The sequence below is a fragment of the Galendromus occidentalis genome, unplaced genomic scaffold, assembly GCF_000255335.2.
Source record: "Galendromus occidentalis unplaced genomic scaffold, Mocc_1.1 scf7180000076381, whole genome shotgun sequence".
Classification (NCBI taxonomy): domain Eukaryota; kingdom Metazoa; phylum Arthropoda; class Arachnida; order Mesostigmata; family Phytoseiidae; genus Galendromus; species Galendromus occidentalis.
Window position 1 is genome coordinate 507,855 of NW_003804370.1, and position 15,563 is coordinate 523,417.

The 15,563-nt window shown below is 52.2% G+C and overlaps 2 protein-coding genes across 2 annotated transcripts; one reads left to right on the top strand and one right to left on the bottom strand.

Moving 5' to 3' along the window:
• Positions 1-10,569, bottom strand: gek (serine/threonine-protein kinase gek). Its single transcript, XM_029113169.1, has 16 exons — positions 10,392-10,569; positions 8,538-8,713; positions 7,534-7,629; positions 5,865-6,107; positions 4,742-5,769; positions 4,354-4,636; positions 4,008-4,242; positions 3,565-3,850; positions 3,069-3,381; positions 2,730-2,943; positions 2,368-2,573; positions 1,131-2,226; positions 746-996; positions 450-582; positions 203-309; positions 1-102 (listed from the first exon to the last, which is right to left on the bottom strand). Exons 1-16 carry the CDS (start codon positions 10,567-10,569, stop codon positions 1-3), a joined length of 4,947 nt encoding a protein of 1,648 aa, XP_028969002.1.
• Positions 10,570-12,165: 1,596 nt separating this feature from the next.
• Positions 12,166-15,458, top strand: mr (anaphase promoting complex subunit morula). Its single transcript, XM_003739011.3, has 6 exons — positions 12,166-12,328; positions 12,478-13,264; positions 13,401-13,681; positions 13,811-13,972; positions 14,062-14,670; positions 14,828-15,458. Exons 1-6 carry the CDS (start codon positions 12,299-12,301, stop codon positions 15,293-15,295), a joined length of 2,337 nt encoding a protein of 778 aa, XP_003739059.2. The 5' UTR covers positions 12,166-12,298; the 3' UTR covers positions 15,296-15,458.
• The last annotated feature ends 105 nt before the right edge of the window (positions 15,459-15,563 follow it).

Here is a 15,563-nt window from a genome sequence, read left to right on the forward strand (position 1 = left end):
TCAATCGTGAGCGACTCCATTAGGATCCGGTGAAGGTGGCGGACTCATACTCGAACAGCTGTTATTCGACGTTATCGAATGGCGAGGACTCGATCGAGATTCCTGGATTTAAGAGAAGGGGGAAGGGAATCATTAGTTCCGAAATCTTGTTCATTTCCGTCTTCTCGTCAATCGGCAGCGGAATCGCTCGATTCGAACTCACGTGATGAAGAGAGGATCTATCCTGATGCGTGGTACAGGACGAGGATGGCGAACAGTCTGGTGATCGCATTGACGATGGGGCGCGTCGTCGGGGTTGGGCTGGTATCACTGGAACAATTCGATCAGGCCAATGAGTTGCGCTCGAATCAAGCGAAGAGAATAAGCCCCGATCAGCTGACTGAGCGATTAGTTAGCGATGCACGCGAAGCGACACCGACTCAACGGTAGTGAACGAAGCAATAACTCACGCGGCGGCGGTTTGTTAGGCAAGGGAGGTCTAGGAGTCGATGAAGTTGAACTGCTCCCGCCCGACATCGACGACCACGTTGAGAGACGGTTTTTCTGCTGCTGCTCCTCCTGAGCGGCCACTTCATGCAAAGTCTGCAATCGCACGCAACAGCCGCTTGGTGAGTCATTCATGGGATCGAGTGACCGAAAGATTATTTTTCAGTGAGCGAGTGAGAGGTCGAGAACGCGATCGAATTCGGAATGCTCGAGGAATGGGAGGGAGGAGGGAATAGCGAAAGCGGAAAATTTCACTCACAGTAGGAAGATCAATGAGTTTCTGGATCTCTCCGGGGCCCATGTGTTGTAGATGATTGAAATTAGATGGCGCGGAGATGATTCGGGAGCGACGGTCGACGGTGCGTCCGTCCGCACCGCGCATCGAAAACCGCCGTCTTGAGGCAGCTCCATGGACAACGTCGGCGATCATGATGTTGTTCTCACGCAGATGAGAAGGATGCATATAGACCACGTGCGGTTGGTCACCAATGAGCAACAAGCAAAGACTACCTGCGAAAATCGGGGAGGAAATCTTCGTGAGTCTCGAGGGACCAGCACAGAACGTACCGGACGCATCGTAAATATGTCTATGCAGAGAAGCGAGCCGTTTTTTCAGAGAAAGATGATCTCTTTCTTCAGCCTACCTTGTTTGTTAAGAGGTTTTGTCCTACGAAGATTAATGGTCTGTAGCCAATCGCCCGACGCTACATCGAAGCAATCGACGTGGCTCTCGGCGTACACACACAACACCTCATCCCTCAAGCTCACGTGGTACGGAGTGCTGGCGAACATCAACTCCTTCTCACGACTCTTCTTGCCCTTCGAATTCACGAACACCCCCAGTTGACTGAATATTAGGAGATATTCGTAATTGGGGAGTTCGATGCACATCAGAGCATCCATCGGTGTGTGATAGACGAACGATAGGTTCGAGTCCGGCTGCACGAGACAAATCGGTTCACAGATCGCTTCCAAACTGTACAAATAGAACATGCTGTGACAGCCGACGCAAAGCCGGTCGGCCGTCACGTCCAAGCACTGCACCGGCGCCGAGACGGAGATGACCTGGCGGCCCCCGTGCCGAGACTTGGACCGATTTATCTGATGGATGAAGATCTGTTTCTTCACGGCAACGCAGAAGTAGTAGGTGCTCTGATTATTGTGGAAGAGTCTGGTCGTGCAGAACGTGATGCATCCTTTCGTGTCGGGTACTTTTATCCAGTCCACGCTATGCTTGAGGTCGAGCGCCGCAACCGGCACGAGCCGGAGACTGCGCTGTTTGCCCGAGATGCAGAGGATCAGCTGCTCGTCGGGAATGTACTCGAGCTGCTCGATCTTCTTGTTGCAACCGACTTTGCAGATCTCATTATTGTCGAGATCTATGCAAAACAGGCCCTCTTCGGTTCCTAGGAGTATTCTTTCTTTTGAGATGATGACCGCCGACAGGCAATTCTTGATAATGGCCAATGTCGAATCCAAGACCTGCTTGGGTTCGATGAGGCGTCTTGTTGTCAGCTTGTTGCGCTTCAGGATCCGATGCAGTTCCGCCAACGCATCCACCCATTTGTTCTTCTCGCTTTCGCGGTCGACCATCATCAAGGTGATCGATTTCAGTCCGGGGGGGTCTAACATCGAAGTCGCTACCCTAAAAATACAGGGGACATCCTTCCGATTTGCATGAATCACATCGCTTTCCAGAACTGCGCTAACCATGAAGTCTGGGTCCCGCATGTCGAGCACCTGCCGAAAATTAGAACATTTATTATTTTCCTCCGGGGCTCTTGCCGGCCTGAATCGCCCACTGACAGGGAAAACTCGGGGATCTTTTCAGGTATCCCGGTACTCGCGACGGAGTCCGCGTCTCGCGCGCCGCTCACTGACCTGCGTGGCGCTGACGCATGCTTGTTGTATTTTGTCCATTTGCGACAAAGAGGCCCCGTGACTCAGGCTTCCTGTTCCCGAAACTTGTTGGGTGTCGTATAGGAATAGCTTGAAATCGCACACCGCCACGAACTGTCTCTGCCAGCCTTTCTTCACGCCCCCGACCTTAGGCACTTTAACGTAACCCTCGTAAGCGGTACCGACACCTGAAAAGGAATCCATCGAATTGAATCCAATAATCGGTGAGGATTTTCGGTCAGGACTTTTGAACGTTCCTCGCAATGGGCCCGATGAATGAATTTCCATCGGGTCGGCCGAAAATCTCGCGGAAATCTCGGTATCCAATCCAAACGAACACAAACCTCTCGTCGGATCGATCGCCAACAACCCCTGTCTGTGCTGGTCAGCGGGTACAGGACATTGAGGATTCACTCTGTCCTGACAGGCCACGTGGCAGGCGAAACCACACACCTCGCATACGACTCCTTGGCGGCTCAGGCCCAGCATCAATGAAGTGCATTGGTTGCACTTGAGCGGGGCGATGAACGACCGCACCAGGAATTGATGCGCCTTAAGCTGGAATGGGAAGCGCGTGATTATCGCCGGTCAGCGATGGATTATTCCCGCGTGGAGCCCGGAGTTCATGTCCCTCGCGATTCATTCCCGGCTCCCTGACGTGAGCGTTCGAGAGAGTCCCTCACCTTGGCAGCCGTCACGGGTATGGTGGTGGTATTCGTCTGCATTGACTTGTTGAGGGCGTCCGAGTAGGTACCGGCACCCTGGAGGATCGGAGACGATATGACGAGATTCCGGGACGAGGGTCTGGACCCCATGGCCAAGGAGATGTTCGATCCGGTGTTCGCATTCATCGGTGTCGGGGTCTCTCGCTGACCCGCAGTGTCCTTCAAAAATTGGTCGAGCAGCGTGTCGCCTTCGTCGGCGTCTTTCGTCGTCGACAAAGAAGTCAGGGCGTCCTTCAGCGCCTTATCCTTATCGTTCAACTCTTGCCGCAACCTTGGCGAAAAGAATCGTCCCTCGGTTAGATGAAGCCTTTCGAAACCCGACCAGGAGCCATTAGGTTGAGAAGCGTCGCACGTTTCATCCTTCTTCAAATCCCCGTGATCCCTGTCAGGTGAGCTGGTTCACATGGAGGAACAAACAACGAGACGCTGTTTCTCAATCGGATTTCGCACTCACCTTTCAAGTTCCTTCTGTAGGCCGACCATGTCTGTTCGGACCTGGCTGAGCTCTTCTGATATGGCCTGTTTGGCCTGGATCTCACTCTGCAAGCTCGACTGTAGAGCCAGCAGCTCCATCTTGTCCAATTTCTGCGAACGACGATTCCGCCAATTCTTCTGTTCCAGAGCCCCACCACCAGAGGTCGGAATGCCTCTGAGGTAGTCGAGCTCTTGGGTCATTTTCGTCGCGAGCGCTTGGAGGTATTCCCGCGCGTCCTTCTCGTCCGATACCCATTGGATGATTTCTGCAAAATATTGACGGAGTTGAAACAAAGACCCGTGAAGCCGGTGAAATCGAAAAGCGGAAGTCCCTGAACGCTTCACCGACCACCGATTGCAAAGCGGTCGATCGCGTGTGACTTCACAACATCGTCATAGCAGTTCGAGCAATTGCTGCCTCACCCGTTATTTGTGTCTCCCATTGAGCGATCAGATCGTGTTTCTCTCGCAGTACGGCCATCTCTTGGTCGCCTCGTTGGAGGAGTTGTACGAGTCTTTCGTTCTCTGACCGAACTCTCTGAACTTCTTCTTCAAGGGCTTCCATTCTGCCCCGATGGAGATTGAGGCCGCCGTCGGCTTCAGCGTTTCTCTTCAAGCGATGAACTTCTTCCTCCAACGTTTCCTTCTGTTGTTGGGCCTGAGTTTCAATAACAGCATCTCGTAAACATCGTGGAGGGAGAATGCGCAGCCAGGGTTGTTCTCCGGTCGGGTGAAGGCTCGACGCGGGGAAACTTCCCCTTTTACTCACCTCGAGAAGTTTCTGCTTCAAGGCATTAACCTCTATTTGGTTTCTGCTTCCCCACTGGGCCTCCAGCTCCCTCCAGTGTTTGTCCTGTTCCTGCAGTTCAGCCTTGAGCTGCACGACCAGATCCCCGTTGGAGGTTCCATTCGATGTCGGGGCGCTGCCCGTGCCTCGAAGCGTTTCCAACTCTCCTTCGAGATGACGGACGTACTCGTCACCGCGTTCGCGAAGTCGGCGTTCCTTGAGAGCCTCGGCCTGCGCTTCCTCTACGTGCGTCTCCAGCTCCCGTCTGCACGGTGGAAAAGAGCCGGGATTTAGTCTTTGTGGATTTCTCGTCTTCGCCTCTCGCCGCGAACTTCGAAGACTCGCCCTCCGAACGATTGCGACGACTTACCTCAGTCTATCGGCTCTCCTGAGCTCTTGCCGTAGCGAGTCTATTTTGTGCATGGCGGCTTCCACTTCTTCTTCCTTGTCGCGGACCTGGCGTGAAACGATTTGTTTTTGGGCTCGCAGGTCCGACAGGCGGTCCGATACCTCGTTGTATTCCGACATGGTGGCCTTGAGTTGGGTCGCCTGATTTTTCATCTCTTTCGACATCTGCGCTATTCGCTCCTGGCATTCCTTGAGCTCGGCCTTCATTTCTTCCTTGTCCCGGGTGAGATTCTTGATGAGTCGTTCCATGTCACGCGTCTGACAGTTCACGGTGATTTCCCCGTTGCCCGCCGTGTCAGCCGTCAGTGAAAGACAGACAGTTTTGAGCTCCTGCTCGAGCTCGTTATTCTTCAGAAGCATCTTAGCGAGTTCATCACGAAGTCGATTCGACTCATTGACTTCGACAGCACCGTTCGACACATCTGCTTCTTCGTTTTCTAGACCTTCTGACAATTTGCTGTTCGAAGTGAAAGTGAATCCGACGAATGGTAGGTGTAGTCCCGAAAACACGGCGTTAGCGCTCGGCGGAGCGGAAGAATCAGCGTTCTTGAACGTCAGCTCGTCGACATCGAAATTCGAAGTGTCGGTCGGAGAGCTCACTTGGGGAATGAAGGGCGCCTCGCTGTCTCGAATAGTGTCCCAGTCGATTCCCGCGAACCAGGGATGATTCTTGAAGTCATCGACCCCGTTCTGTCCCAGTCTGGAGTCGGCAGCGCACACGAGGTGGCGAATCAAATCTTTCGATTCTTCCGAAACTCCGGCGGCGTCCTCGGGAAAATCGAACGAGTTCTTATGGTTCATGATCTTGCCGTATGTTTCCAGGAGACTTTCGGCGTAGAACGGCGTCTCCCCGAACAGCATCTCGTACATGCAAACCCCGAGCGACCACCAATCGCACTCAGGCCCGTAGGTGCCCTGATTGTCCTCCATTGCCCGGAGGATCTCGGGTGATATGTAGTCGGGTGTGCCCACAGCCACACGTGAATGAACCTTGGAGGGTAAGCGGGGGACTCTCGTTAGCTTCGCGCTTTGCTAATAGAATCTCGAAACCTATTCAGAGATTTACAAACTGCTAGACGCCTCACCAGTCCTCCTTCACCGAGTCGCAAACAAGAACCGAAGTCAGCTAGTCTGATGTGTCCCTGGGCGTCTAAAAGAACGTTATCCGGTTTGACGTCCCGATGGACGTATCGTAAGGAATGCAGTGAATGGATTGCCAGGATCATTTCAGCGATGTAAAATTTGGCCATTTCCTCCGGTAGTCGATCTTCGAATTTCGATAATAATGTAAGCAGGTCCCCTCCGCAATAATAATCCATGACGAGATACTGAAAGAATGAATAGCGAATGAGGACTCGTTTCGTTCGAATACCACGATCGAAGCCTGGAATTCAGGGCCGAGATCTTGAGTAGAATTCGTGTGGTCGGAACTACGGGGACGCCGTAAGCTCCAGGAGCGTATTTTTTCCACGAGAAACAATGTCTCCGGAAGCCTCGCCCTCACGGGATCTGTCACAGGAAGTTGAGGTCGGATGCATTCCCCGAACTGTTGTTGGTGAGTCGTCGAGAGCCGCATGTCTCATATCGACGGAAAAATTCTTCCCATATCTTAGGTCCGTGGGCGCCCTTTTGCGAAAGCAAACGACAGTTGTTCAAGAGCGCCGTTTAGATGGGTCGTTCGTCTCGATCGACTCCGGGCGACATCCTAGGAAAACAACGCAGCTCTTTCCGGAACAGATCACGGTCAGGCCTCTCTTAGGCTCTCGAGAGATCACTCGTGGGCAGCGGTGAGCTTTCCACGAGTGGACTCGGGAAAGAGACTCCTATCTATTCGTGATAGTTTTCGTGCGCAAAGCGAACGCCGAATTCTTTCTGGTCCACACAATGAGTTATTCGCTGCGAGTCAAGACCGCATGACTGCATCAGTCTCAATCCATCGACATCTTGTCATAGAACATCGCACGACTGAACGATCAGAAGTCGTACGTATACGGTACGCTGTTCCCGTAGTTTTCTCGATCGCGTTCCGCTGATGCGTAGTTGCGGTGGCGGCGGCTGACGCTCGCGTTGACGTCGCCGATGACTTTAACGACTCCTACCGCGAATCACAATCGACGCCTACGCTCCCGTCGTCGGTGGAGAATTAACGAAATCATCGAGTCGTTGTGTGACGGCGATCAACGAGCGGCTAACCGAAACGACTATGGGGAAGCGCGCACGGCTCCCGGAGCGCGCGAGACCTGCCTACTTCGCCCTCGGACCCGCGCGGTCGGCCGGCTCCGGTCGATGCCACTGTCGTAGCATCTGTTCATGTGTCCGACCGATGGTCCGACGGTCATTGAAGCTATCCGGGTGACCCCATTGTGGCTGAGCGTCCGCCAGAAAAGCAACAAGGTACAAAGCGAGCTGGGCTCTCGTCGGAGCCGTTGGCCCAAGAAGAAGACGATGAAGACAACTCCGCCTTTAGATTACCACCGCAACTGACGACGGTCCGACCGTGGTCGGTGGACGATGGGACCTACCGACCGACCACATTGTAGTCTCATAAAATAACAATCAGCCATTGCCGAAAAAGCCGACGTAAGCGTTATGGCCGGTCGGAAGTTCCCTCTAGAAGCGCTTCTGGCACTTGGTACACATGAGAGGAAGCGCAGGAACCCCCCATTAAGTGCTTCGGAGACCTTCGGCTTCCGAATTGAGAAGTCATCGACGAGGAGGGACCTGTTTTTTAAGGAAAAAAATTGGAGAACTCACGAGATTCGAGTGATCCTGGAACGAGTAGTGGAGGTTGGTGATCCAACGTTTGTCTCCGAAAACGAGAACATCTCGTTCCTCTTGGAAGCAGGCCGTCTGGAACGGGAACGAACTCCACCATGAGATCTCGCGATTAATTGAGGAATACCTCAGTTCTGTGTGTGAAGCCACCGAGACTCTGACGCCGTAGATGTAGAGTCGCCGCTTGACGGTAGATTCCGATGATCTTCATGATCTGAGATTCTGATATGGAGTCACGCGCTCCATAACGATTCGAGTTCGTGACGGCTAATGGCCCCATGGGGACCGGCTCGTTGCTGCCCGTGTCTGTCTAGACCACCGGAGAAACCCTAAACCGGCGTGAAAATATTCTATCGGTGGAAAATGAAACTCAGGAAAAGAGCTGACCTTCGACTTCCGGTACTCCTTGACTGCGTATGGGAACGACCGATCATTGTGGTAGAAGCAAAAACGTTTGCTTCAAGGAGGATCATGACTGAGGGAGAGCCCGTAAAAAAATTCTCCGAAGTATCCAGGTATTCGTCCCGAGATTTGTTTTTTCGTTTTGAGGGAAAGGTCACGACAAGCGAGAAGAGAGTCGGCTCTATTTCTGATCATTTCCTAGTGAGCAGTAAACATGTTTCAACACCGATTTCGCCGCATTGTGATGTTACGTAGAAGCGTTTATGTTCAGTTCCGAAGTGGGTTAAAAAGACACTTCCCGAGCATCATTCCTTCCGGTGGCCTTCACACACCGCTGATTTTGAGGCGAGCAAGTCGTTCGACAGGGAGGAACTTGAAGGGAAACCACGAAACTCTCACGGAATAGTTCTTGTTGAGCTGAACCTCGGACTGGCGATTATCACGGGGAAAATTCACGTATATGCTGTTCAGCGCTAATCTAACCACGGCGGCTCTCCGGAATCAGGATCAGGTGGCGCTTCCTACACTAGTTTTTATCGAATTCGATCAGAGAAGAGACAAGAGATCCGGGAACTACTCACCTCTGCCCTTTTCAGCATTTCCCATTTATTGAGGATCTTCATGGCGAAAACTTTCTGTGAAGATTTTTCTCGGACTACGGCAACTTCGCCGAACGCTCCTCGGCCTATAACTTTCAATATTTCGAAGTCGCTTCGGGCTAATCGTTGTTTCCGTACTTGCTGCACGACAGGAGAAACTGCAAACGAATATCGACGTGAGACGATGAGAAGCTGAAGCGTCTGAATTCCGTCAAACGGAGATTTCCCTCGCGAAAACGACGATAGGACTGGTACGCTGCTCTCTCGATATTCCAGCATTGTGTGAGACCGTTCCAAGTTCAACCACGGAATGACGCTCGATCCCATGCAGGTGACTGGGCGGTCAGTCATCAGAAAAAAAAGCATACATCCTACAACGGCTCCGCGGTTCTACCCAAAACCACATCGAGTCTGAAACAATTGCGTTGGAAGTTCGGTGGTTCGGTTGAGCTGAGGTTTTATCTAGCTTTATATCACAATAGCTCATAACCACCGCGAATCGATGCTCTGTAAGGAACACCCGACCGGCGGCGTTGAGGTTGAGGCTACGCCGCTCGAACGCTCGCTGACGTCAAATGCCGGAATTATTTCGCGCTTCAAGTTTTCCTCCAAGCCACAAATGCACCTTGTCGACTTGATTTTCGGTCGTCCAGCCCTGCATTCGTTTCTTGCCCGCGATTGCGACGAGGAACGAAAAAGACAAAGCGTGTCAGGTACTAAAGGGGATTAATTTGTTGCGAGACGCCAGTCAGATAAACCGCGGCTGGACGACAATTCGGAACATCTTCACGAGGGTATGCTTTTTGGCGAGGGAGAGGGGGTCGACGTCTCCGTTGAGCAAAAACGAATGAGGATTAAACGGAGCCGTTAATAAAAACGCTCGGATTCCAATGTTGTGTTCACCAAATAAACAACAGAGCTGCTTGGATACAGTGAAACAAGACGAAGAAACGTCAGAGTTGACATAAATCCAAGACGGATCCCTCACTCCACGGATGACGGTCATATAAGAGGTCAATTGGAAATCCCCGCGGCCGATGTAGATACTCATTCGTTAGCCAGTCGTTCCTGATTTTTTCCTTGCTTTTCTCAGCCAGAGTTCCCGGCAGATCTCGAAATCCAGTTTCGATAACGCCCAATAGCAATCCCTTGCGAAGTTGCAGGAGTTTCCTCGCATGCATTCGGTGGGAACAAAAACCCATCGATGGTACAGTGAATTCGATGCTCCCACAATCGACGCACTGTCGACGGCCGAAACTCGCAATAATGGTTTCATGTTGTTCCATCGTTCGGTCGGTCGGTCCGGTGCCAATCAGCGAATCGAACAACAGACCAAACAGATGAGATCGTTCGGGAAGAACAGTGACTGCTCCACCCGAAAACTTCCAAAGGAAGCGACGTGCCGCCGCTCACCAATGGCTTACAGATGGTAATCGACGAGCTGGAAGCGCAGTTCACGCTCGGATACGAGCACCGAGAGATACAAATCTCAGAGGAAAAGAATCCTATCTCTCGAAATAGAAGCTCCTTCAGCTTCCCCGTCAGCCTAAATAGAAAATCGGAGCCAACGAGACTTAATTAACACCGCTCCACCGAGTGACACCGTCTCGCAACAGATGCAATGCATTCGGAATGAGCCGCATGTCAGCTGTCACGACAGATGTTGAGTGCGGTCGCCGGAGAGAACGAGCCACACACTTCCAAAAACGAAGACAGAGCGAGCACGATGAAACTTTCTAGCCCCGAGTGAGGACGTCCACTGCAGTGAGCGGTGGACTTAGCGATTCCATGACGCGGAATTCTCTCCGCGAAGCCGCTCTAAAATCGGGAACTCACCGAACTTCACAAACCCTTGAAGGGTCTTCTCCTTCGATAGAGAGGATCGCACACACTCGTCGTAGAGCAGCAAGAGACAGTCGATGAGGGAGTCAACAGTGAACGCCGTGCCTCCGACTCGGACGTGTTTCCGGAGAAACATCGAGTCCAGGCTCGACACACGCTCCGCCAGCGCCATATCCACGGTGGGGAGTTTGCGCTAACTGAGAATTAACAATCCTGGATTCGACATCACCGCTTGCACGTCAGCCGCACTCTCTGCTCTGTACAAAGCTTCAAGCTACACAACAAGCCGCTAAGGACCGAGGCGGCGACCACACAGATCCCGCTAACATCTGAGAGGGTCGTTGACATCGGTCGTGCGACGTCTAGATCAGCAGTTCACCCCGACGTCGGAACAACGTGCTCCCCGTAGGACCGTATTCAAGCACGAGGTATCGTTCAATTATCCGCACTTTAAATCCACCTCATTCACACAAAAGCGGTGCGGGGTCCAGAACAGAAGCAAAATCCGTAGATGAGAGAGAGCGGGGAATGTTGCTGGTGATCTTTGCTGCAATACCGAGAGCCATCAGGTTGGCTCTCCTTTTCCGACCGATCCCGACTCGGAGATCTCGTGGTCCATTCTTGGGCCGCGGCAAATCACTCACGATCAGCGGAGCGACTTTCTTGTTCTGATCACACCCAGATCGCAATCCTCGAAGCTGTTGGCTTTATTACTTTTCTGATGTTTGCAAAAAAATCAAGCCGTAGTACCTAGTTTCATTTCACTTCCGAAAGTCAAACCGGACTTCATCACCCATCAGCGGACTTTTGAGCGAGAGACCGACTTGGTGTTGCCGGGATGTCGGTGCCCGTCATCTCGAAGTCGTCGAGCGAGCGGCCACGACAGGCAATCCAGCTAGGAGCATACCAGCAGCCGATGGGATATCGACGTTCCCGCTCGGCTTCTGCGCAGCACGGGGGATGCGTCTCGCAATCTTGGCGGGATTCGAATTTCGCCAGTACATACCTGTGAACTCCTGCCGAGACTTCATCATCAAATACCTCCACAAGCAAAGCTCACTATAAGAGTAGATCAGTTCCTCCCCCCCCCGCGATCTGCTTCTCTGAACTGTTGACTGCCTCCATAAGGTGACAGCCTTTCCTCGGAACGGCTTCGTACGGCTCAGGCCTCCCGCGGCCGGTCAATCAAGGATGATCACCACGTATGATTTGATATGGTTTTCAAGGTTTCTCGCTATCTCTACCGTCCGACTTCTAGCTGTTCACGAGTGATGCCGACAATGGTTATTTTCTCGACGAGAGAAATTCATCTCGGTCACGCACAGTTTCCAGATGGTCCGTGAACCCATCGCATCCACGGAACCCGCATCGAGATCGGTGTGGAGCTCTAGCTGGATTTTCTCTCGATCCACCCCGATCCCCCTATGACACCTGTCAGGTTCTAATGCCTCCCACCGAGACCTCACACTCGGAGTGACCTCCATCTCAGATCGTGGCAACACGGACCAACTCAGGGCGGCATGGAATGAAATCGCTACTAATGAACGTGGCGAGCGATAATGCGTCCAACGGCCAGAAAAGCCCAGAGAGCGGTCCCTTGGATCTTCTTCGCGGATCTCGGTCAGAGACATCAGACGTCGGGAACAATAGTTGAAGGATTCGAGCTTATGCTAAAGACCTCCCCGTGACAGCACCCTATGCTGTGTCTGAAAATCTCTGTTCCACGGGGAGAGGGCCGAACATTCCCCCTCCTCTGCAGCTGGCAAGAGCAATCTTTGTGTCTGTTCGAAATTTGAATCCCATCCGTCGAAATATAATTCCCACGCCCTGTTTAGTACTCTCCGATACCTCTGCTCCGGAGCCGACTCTTACGCACATGACAAGAGACAGAGGACGGTGACATGCTGATTCGTACGGGACTTTCCGCCAAGGTAAAGCCTACGTGATAATTTCCCCTGACGACCCGCGGATTCTTGTCAATGATTGATTCCCTCGGTCCTGTCTCCGATTCACACGTAAGAGCATCGTAGCCCTTCGTCGTGGGCATGCGCGGAGTGTAACCAGCTTCCCTGCTCTACAGATGGATGCCGCTAGCCTCGAAAAAATTGAACAGCATTGGGACGCCGCGGAGACCGCTTTTCGTGATTGTGTCTCCAAGGGTTACATCAACGAATCTTTGGCTCAACACGTAGAACAGCTGTGCAACCATGGGATGCTACCTCTCCTCGAAGTCTGGCTTTTGAGTTTCTCCGAAGAAATAATCACTAGGGCGATGAAGAGCTATTTCTCATCAACTCGGGTTGTCGAACACGTCCTCCCAAACCTCCAAGTGGCCGCGAAAGACATTCGGAGGCTGCTCGAAGCTGCTGGATGGCTCCGGAAAATTTCCGGCGGGAACGATGAGCCTTCGGTCGACATCACGTGGTCTTGTTCCGGTCACAAACTCGATATCCACGAAGAGGTTCTGAAACTCTCGTCACGTCTGACAACCTTCTTCGTCACGGCAGAATTCGATTCGCTGATGCTGGAAATCTTCCAGAGATCTTTCCGCGCCTTCCACAGAACTCAGAGCTCGGACGATTGCTCCGGCTTGGTATTCTGTCCGGGTTGCAACGCGGAGATCGCCGACGATGAAAACCTCTGCTCGTGCGCAGCGATTGTCCGCGAGTTCGTTGAAATCAACGGGGTAATTGACGAAATCGGGGCGTTCCCGTCGCTTGTGCATGATTGCGTACAGAGCGTGTGTTTCGATCTCATCAAGAAACACGTTTTCGAAACGTGTCAAGGGGATTTCGAGAGTAAATGTGCGTCAAACCTGGAACAGTGGCTGAATGAGACCGTCGTATCCTGGCTACAAACGATCTCAGGTGAGTCAACCGTTGTCTCGGACGCACTCTGGCTGATAGTGTCTTTTTACCGGGGATTGGGAAGGGACGAAGACAATAGGTCCCGTGCACACGCCGTCAGTCACGGGCTCAAAGCTGTCACTCCGCCATTTTCCAGGGCAGACAACGTCCATGATCAGTGCCTTCAAGAACAACCTTCTGTACTTCCTGCATGACATTTTCATCGAGTTTCGCGCGGGTCAGCTATTCGATATGATCGTTGATTTCCCTGATTCCCAACCTGCCCTCGAGGACTTGAGGGACTGCATTCAGAAAGTCCGGAGTTTGGACGAACTCGTCACGAAGCTCAAACAAGCGATGACGACCCGACTGTTCCATCCTGGGGTCAAAACAGCGGACATCATCACGGCATACGTCTCGACGATCAAAGCTCTTCGGGTGCGCTCATCAGTTTTTCTCTGCGACCAATGATCCTTGAATATTTCTGTACCAATCGTCCTCGAGACGCGCTACGAGGTCTCCCCCCACTAGTGATTAACGAAGTGTCCTTATCGTTCTGTCACACAGATCCTAGACCCCAGCGGTTTCATCCTGCAATCGATTTGCGATGAGCTCTCGGTCTACCTGAAGTCCCGCGATAATAGAGACAACACCGTTCGGATAATCGTTTCGAGCTTGACGGACGAAAATAATGTCGAATTAAACGCAGAGCTTGCGAGATGCGCCCAGGTGATTCCTCTCTCGAAGCATCATCCTGCAACTCGATGAAGTGCTGTCGGATAGCGCCAGGAGCTCATTGCCGGATATTTGAATTTCAGAAAGCCCCGGCACCCGGCTCCTACCTCGATGGATCTTCCGACGACGAGTCTGATTGGCAGAATTGGATTCCTCAAGCAAAAGTCTCCCGTATAATCAAGTCATCCGATATAATCACGTTGTTGGTCAACATCTACGGTTCAAAAGAGGTTTTCGTCGAGGAATACGCCTCTCTGCTCTCTGGGAGACTTCTGAACGGCAGCTCAGACACGCAGAAGGAAATCATGTACATGGAGCTGCTCAAAGTTCGATTCGGTGAACTTGCGATGAACAACTGCGAGGTGATGCTGAACGACGTCAAATATTCCAAGAGGCTTCACACGCAGATAATCCAGGAGAAACTTGGCGAGAAACTTCAAGTGCCGCTGGACAGCCTGATAATCAGTGCTCAGTTCTGGCCCGAGCTCAAGGATGAAACCATGAAAATCCCCGAAAGTGTGACCGGAGATTTTGAGAAGTTCCGAAAGGAGTATGAGATACTCAACGGGAACCGAACAGTCAACCTCCGGCCGAACTTGGGTTATGTTGAGCTCGAGCTCGAACTCGACGATGGGAGCGTGAAAAGCGTGAAATGTTCGACGGCGCAAGCAACTCTCATCCAACTGTTCGATGTGAGTCATCTGAAGAGACGGAGCGCGACGAATTCTTCACGGAGTTCGATTAATTTTTCGAATCAATTTAGGAATCTATCCTACATGATCCGCTCGCTCTATCGATCGCAAGTTACGATGCACGGAGTCTTCCTGACGACCCTTTTTGATATTTCAGGGAAGGAACCACTGGAAAATGGCCGATATTGCCAACGCTCTCGAATGTTCTCGGATCACAGTTAAACGGCTCGTCGCCTTCTGGACACAACAAGGAGTTCTCGCAGAGGGTGGAGCAGGTCCGGACGGGGTGGTCGTCATGGGGAGTGACGCTGACGTGGGCGACATCGAGAACGCTCGCGGGAGACGATCCCTCGTGGACGAAGAAATGGAAGACGACGACGATGGCAACTCGAGACCGAACCAACTGCAGGAAGTGCGATATCAGACGTTTTCTAACTTTGTGCGGGGTCTCCTCACGAATCTCGGAGAAACACCACTCGACAGGATCTACTCGATGTTAAAGATGTTTGCCGCCTCGAGCTGGGTAGATTTCACCATACAAGACTGCAAGCAATTCCTGGACTCGAAAGTGAAGAGCGGGGACGTTGTATACAGCTCAGGTCTCTACAGTTTACCTGCCAAATGATCCGAACGACCCACCTCGAGCTTGGATTCGGTTATTCGACCGTCTTTGTTCGATCTTCGCATCGGCCCCTGGTCCGAACTCCCTCACAGTCAGCGAAGGATGAGGAGAAGCGACCGGTCCGATTGTCTTCATTTACCCTTCAAGCAGCGCACAATAAACTATCGTACGATCCCGATGCAGCTTTTCGGCTTCATTTAGGGTTTTGGGAATCAAGTTCTCTGATTCTGAAACGCATTTTTTCCGCTGGGCTTTCTGACGTTGCTCTGGT

Coding starts and splice junctions, on each gene's coding strand:
- gek (XM_029113169.1), bottom strand. CDS start 10,569: ATGGCGCTGGCGGAGCGTGTGTCGAGCCTGGACTCGATGTTTCTCCGG. Junction 4,243..4,353: donor TGAAGCAGAAACTTCTCGAG/GTGAGTAAAAGG, acceptor ATTGAAACTCAG/GCCCAACAACAGAAGGAAAC. Junction 997..1,130: donor AAAACCTCTTAACAAACAAG/GTAGGCTGAAGA, acceptor CGATTTTCGCAG/GTAGTCTTTGCTTGTTGCTC.
- mr (XM_003739011.3), top strand. CDS start 12,299: ATGCTGATTCGTACGGGACTTTCCGCCAAG. Junction 13,265..13,400: donor CTGGCTACAAACGATCTCAG/GTGAGTCAACCG, acceptor GCCATTTTCCAG/GGCAGACAACGTCCATGATC. Junction 13,973..14,061: donor AGCTTGCGAGATGCGCCCAG/GTGATTCCTCTC, acceptor TTTGAATTTCAG/AAAGCCCCGGCACCCGGCTC.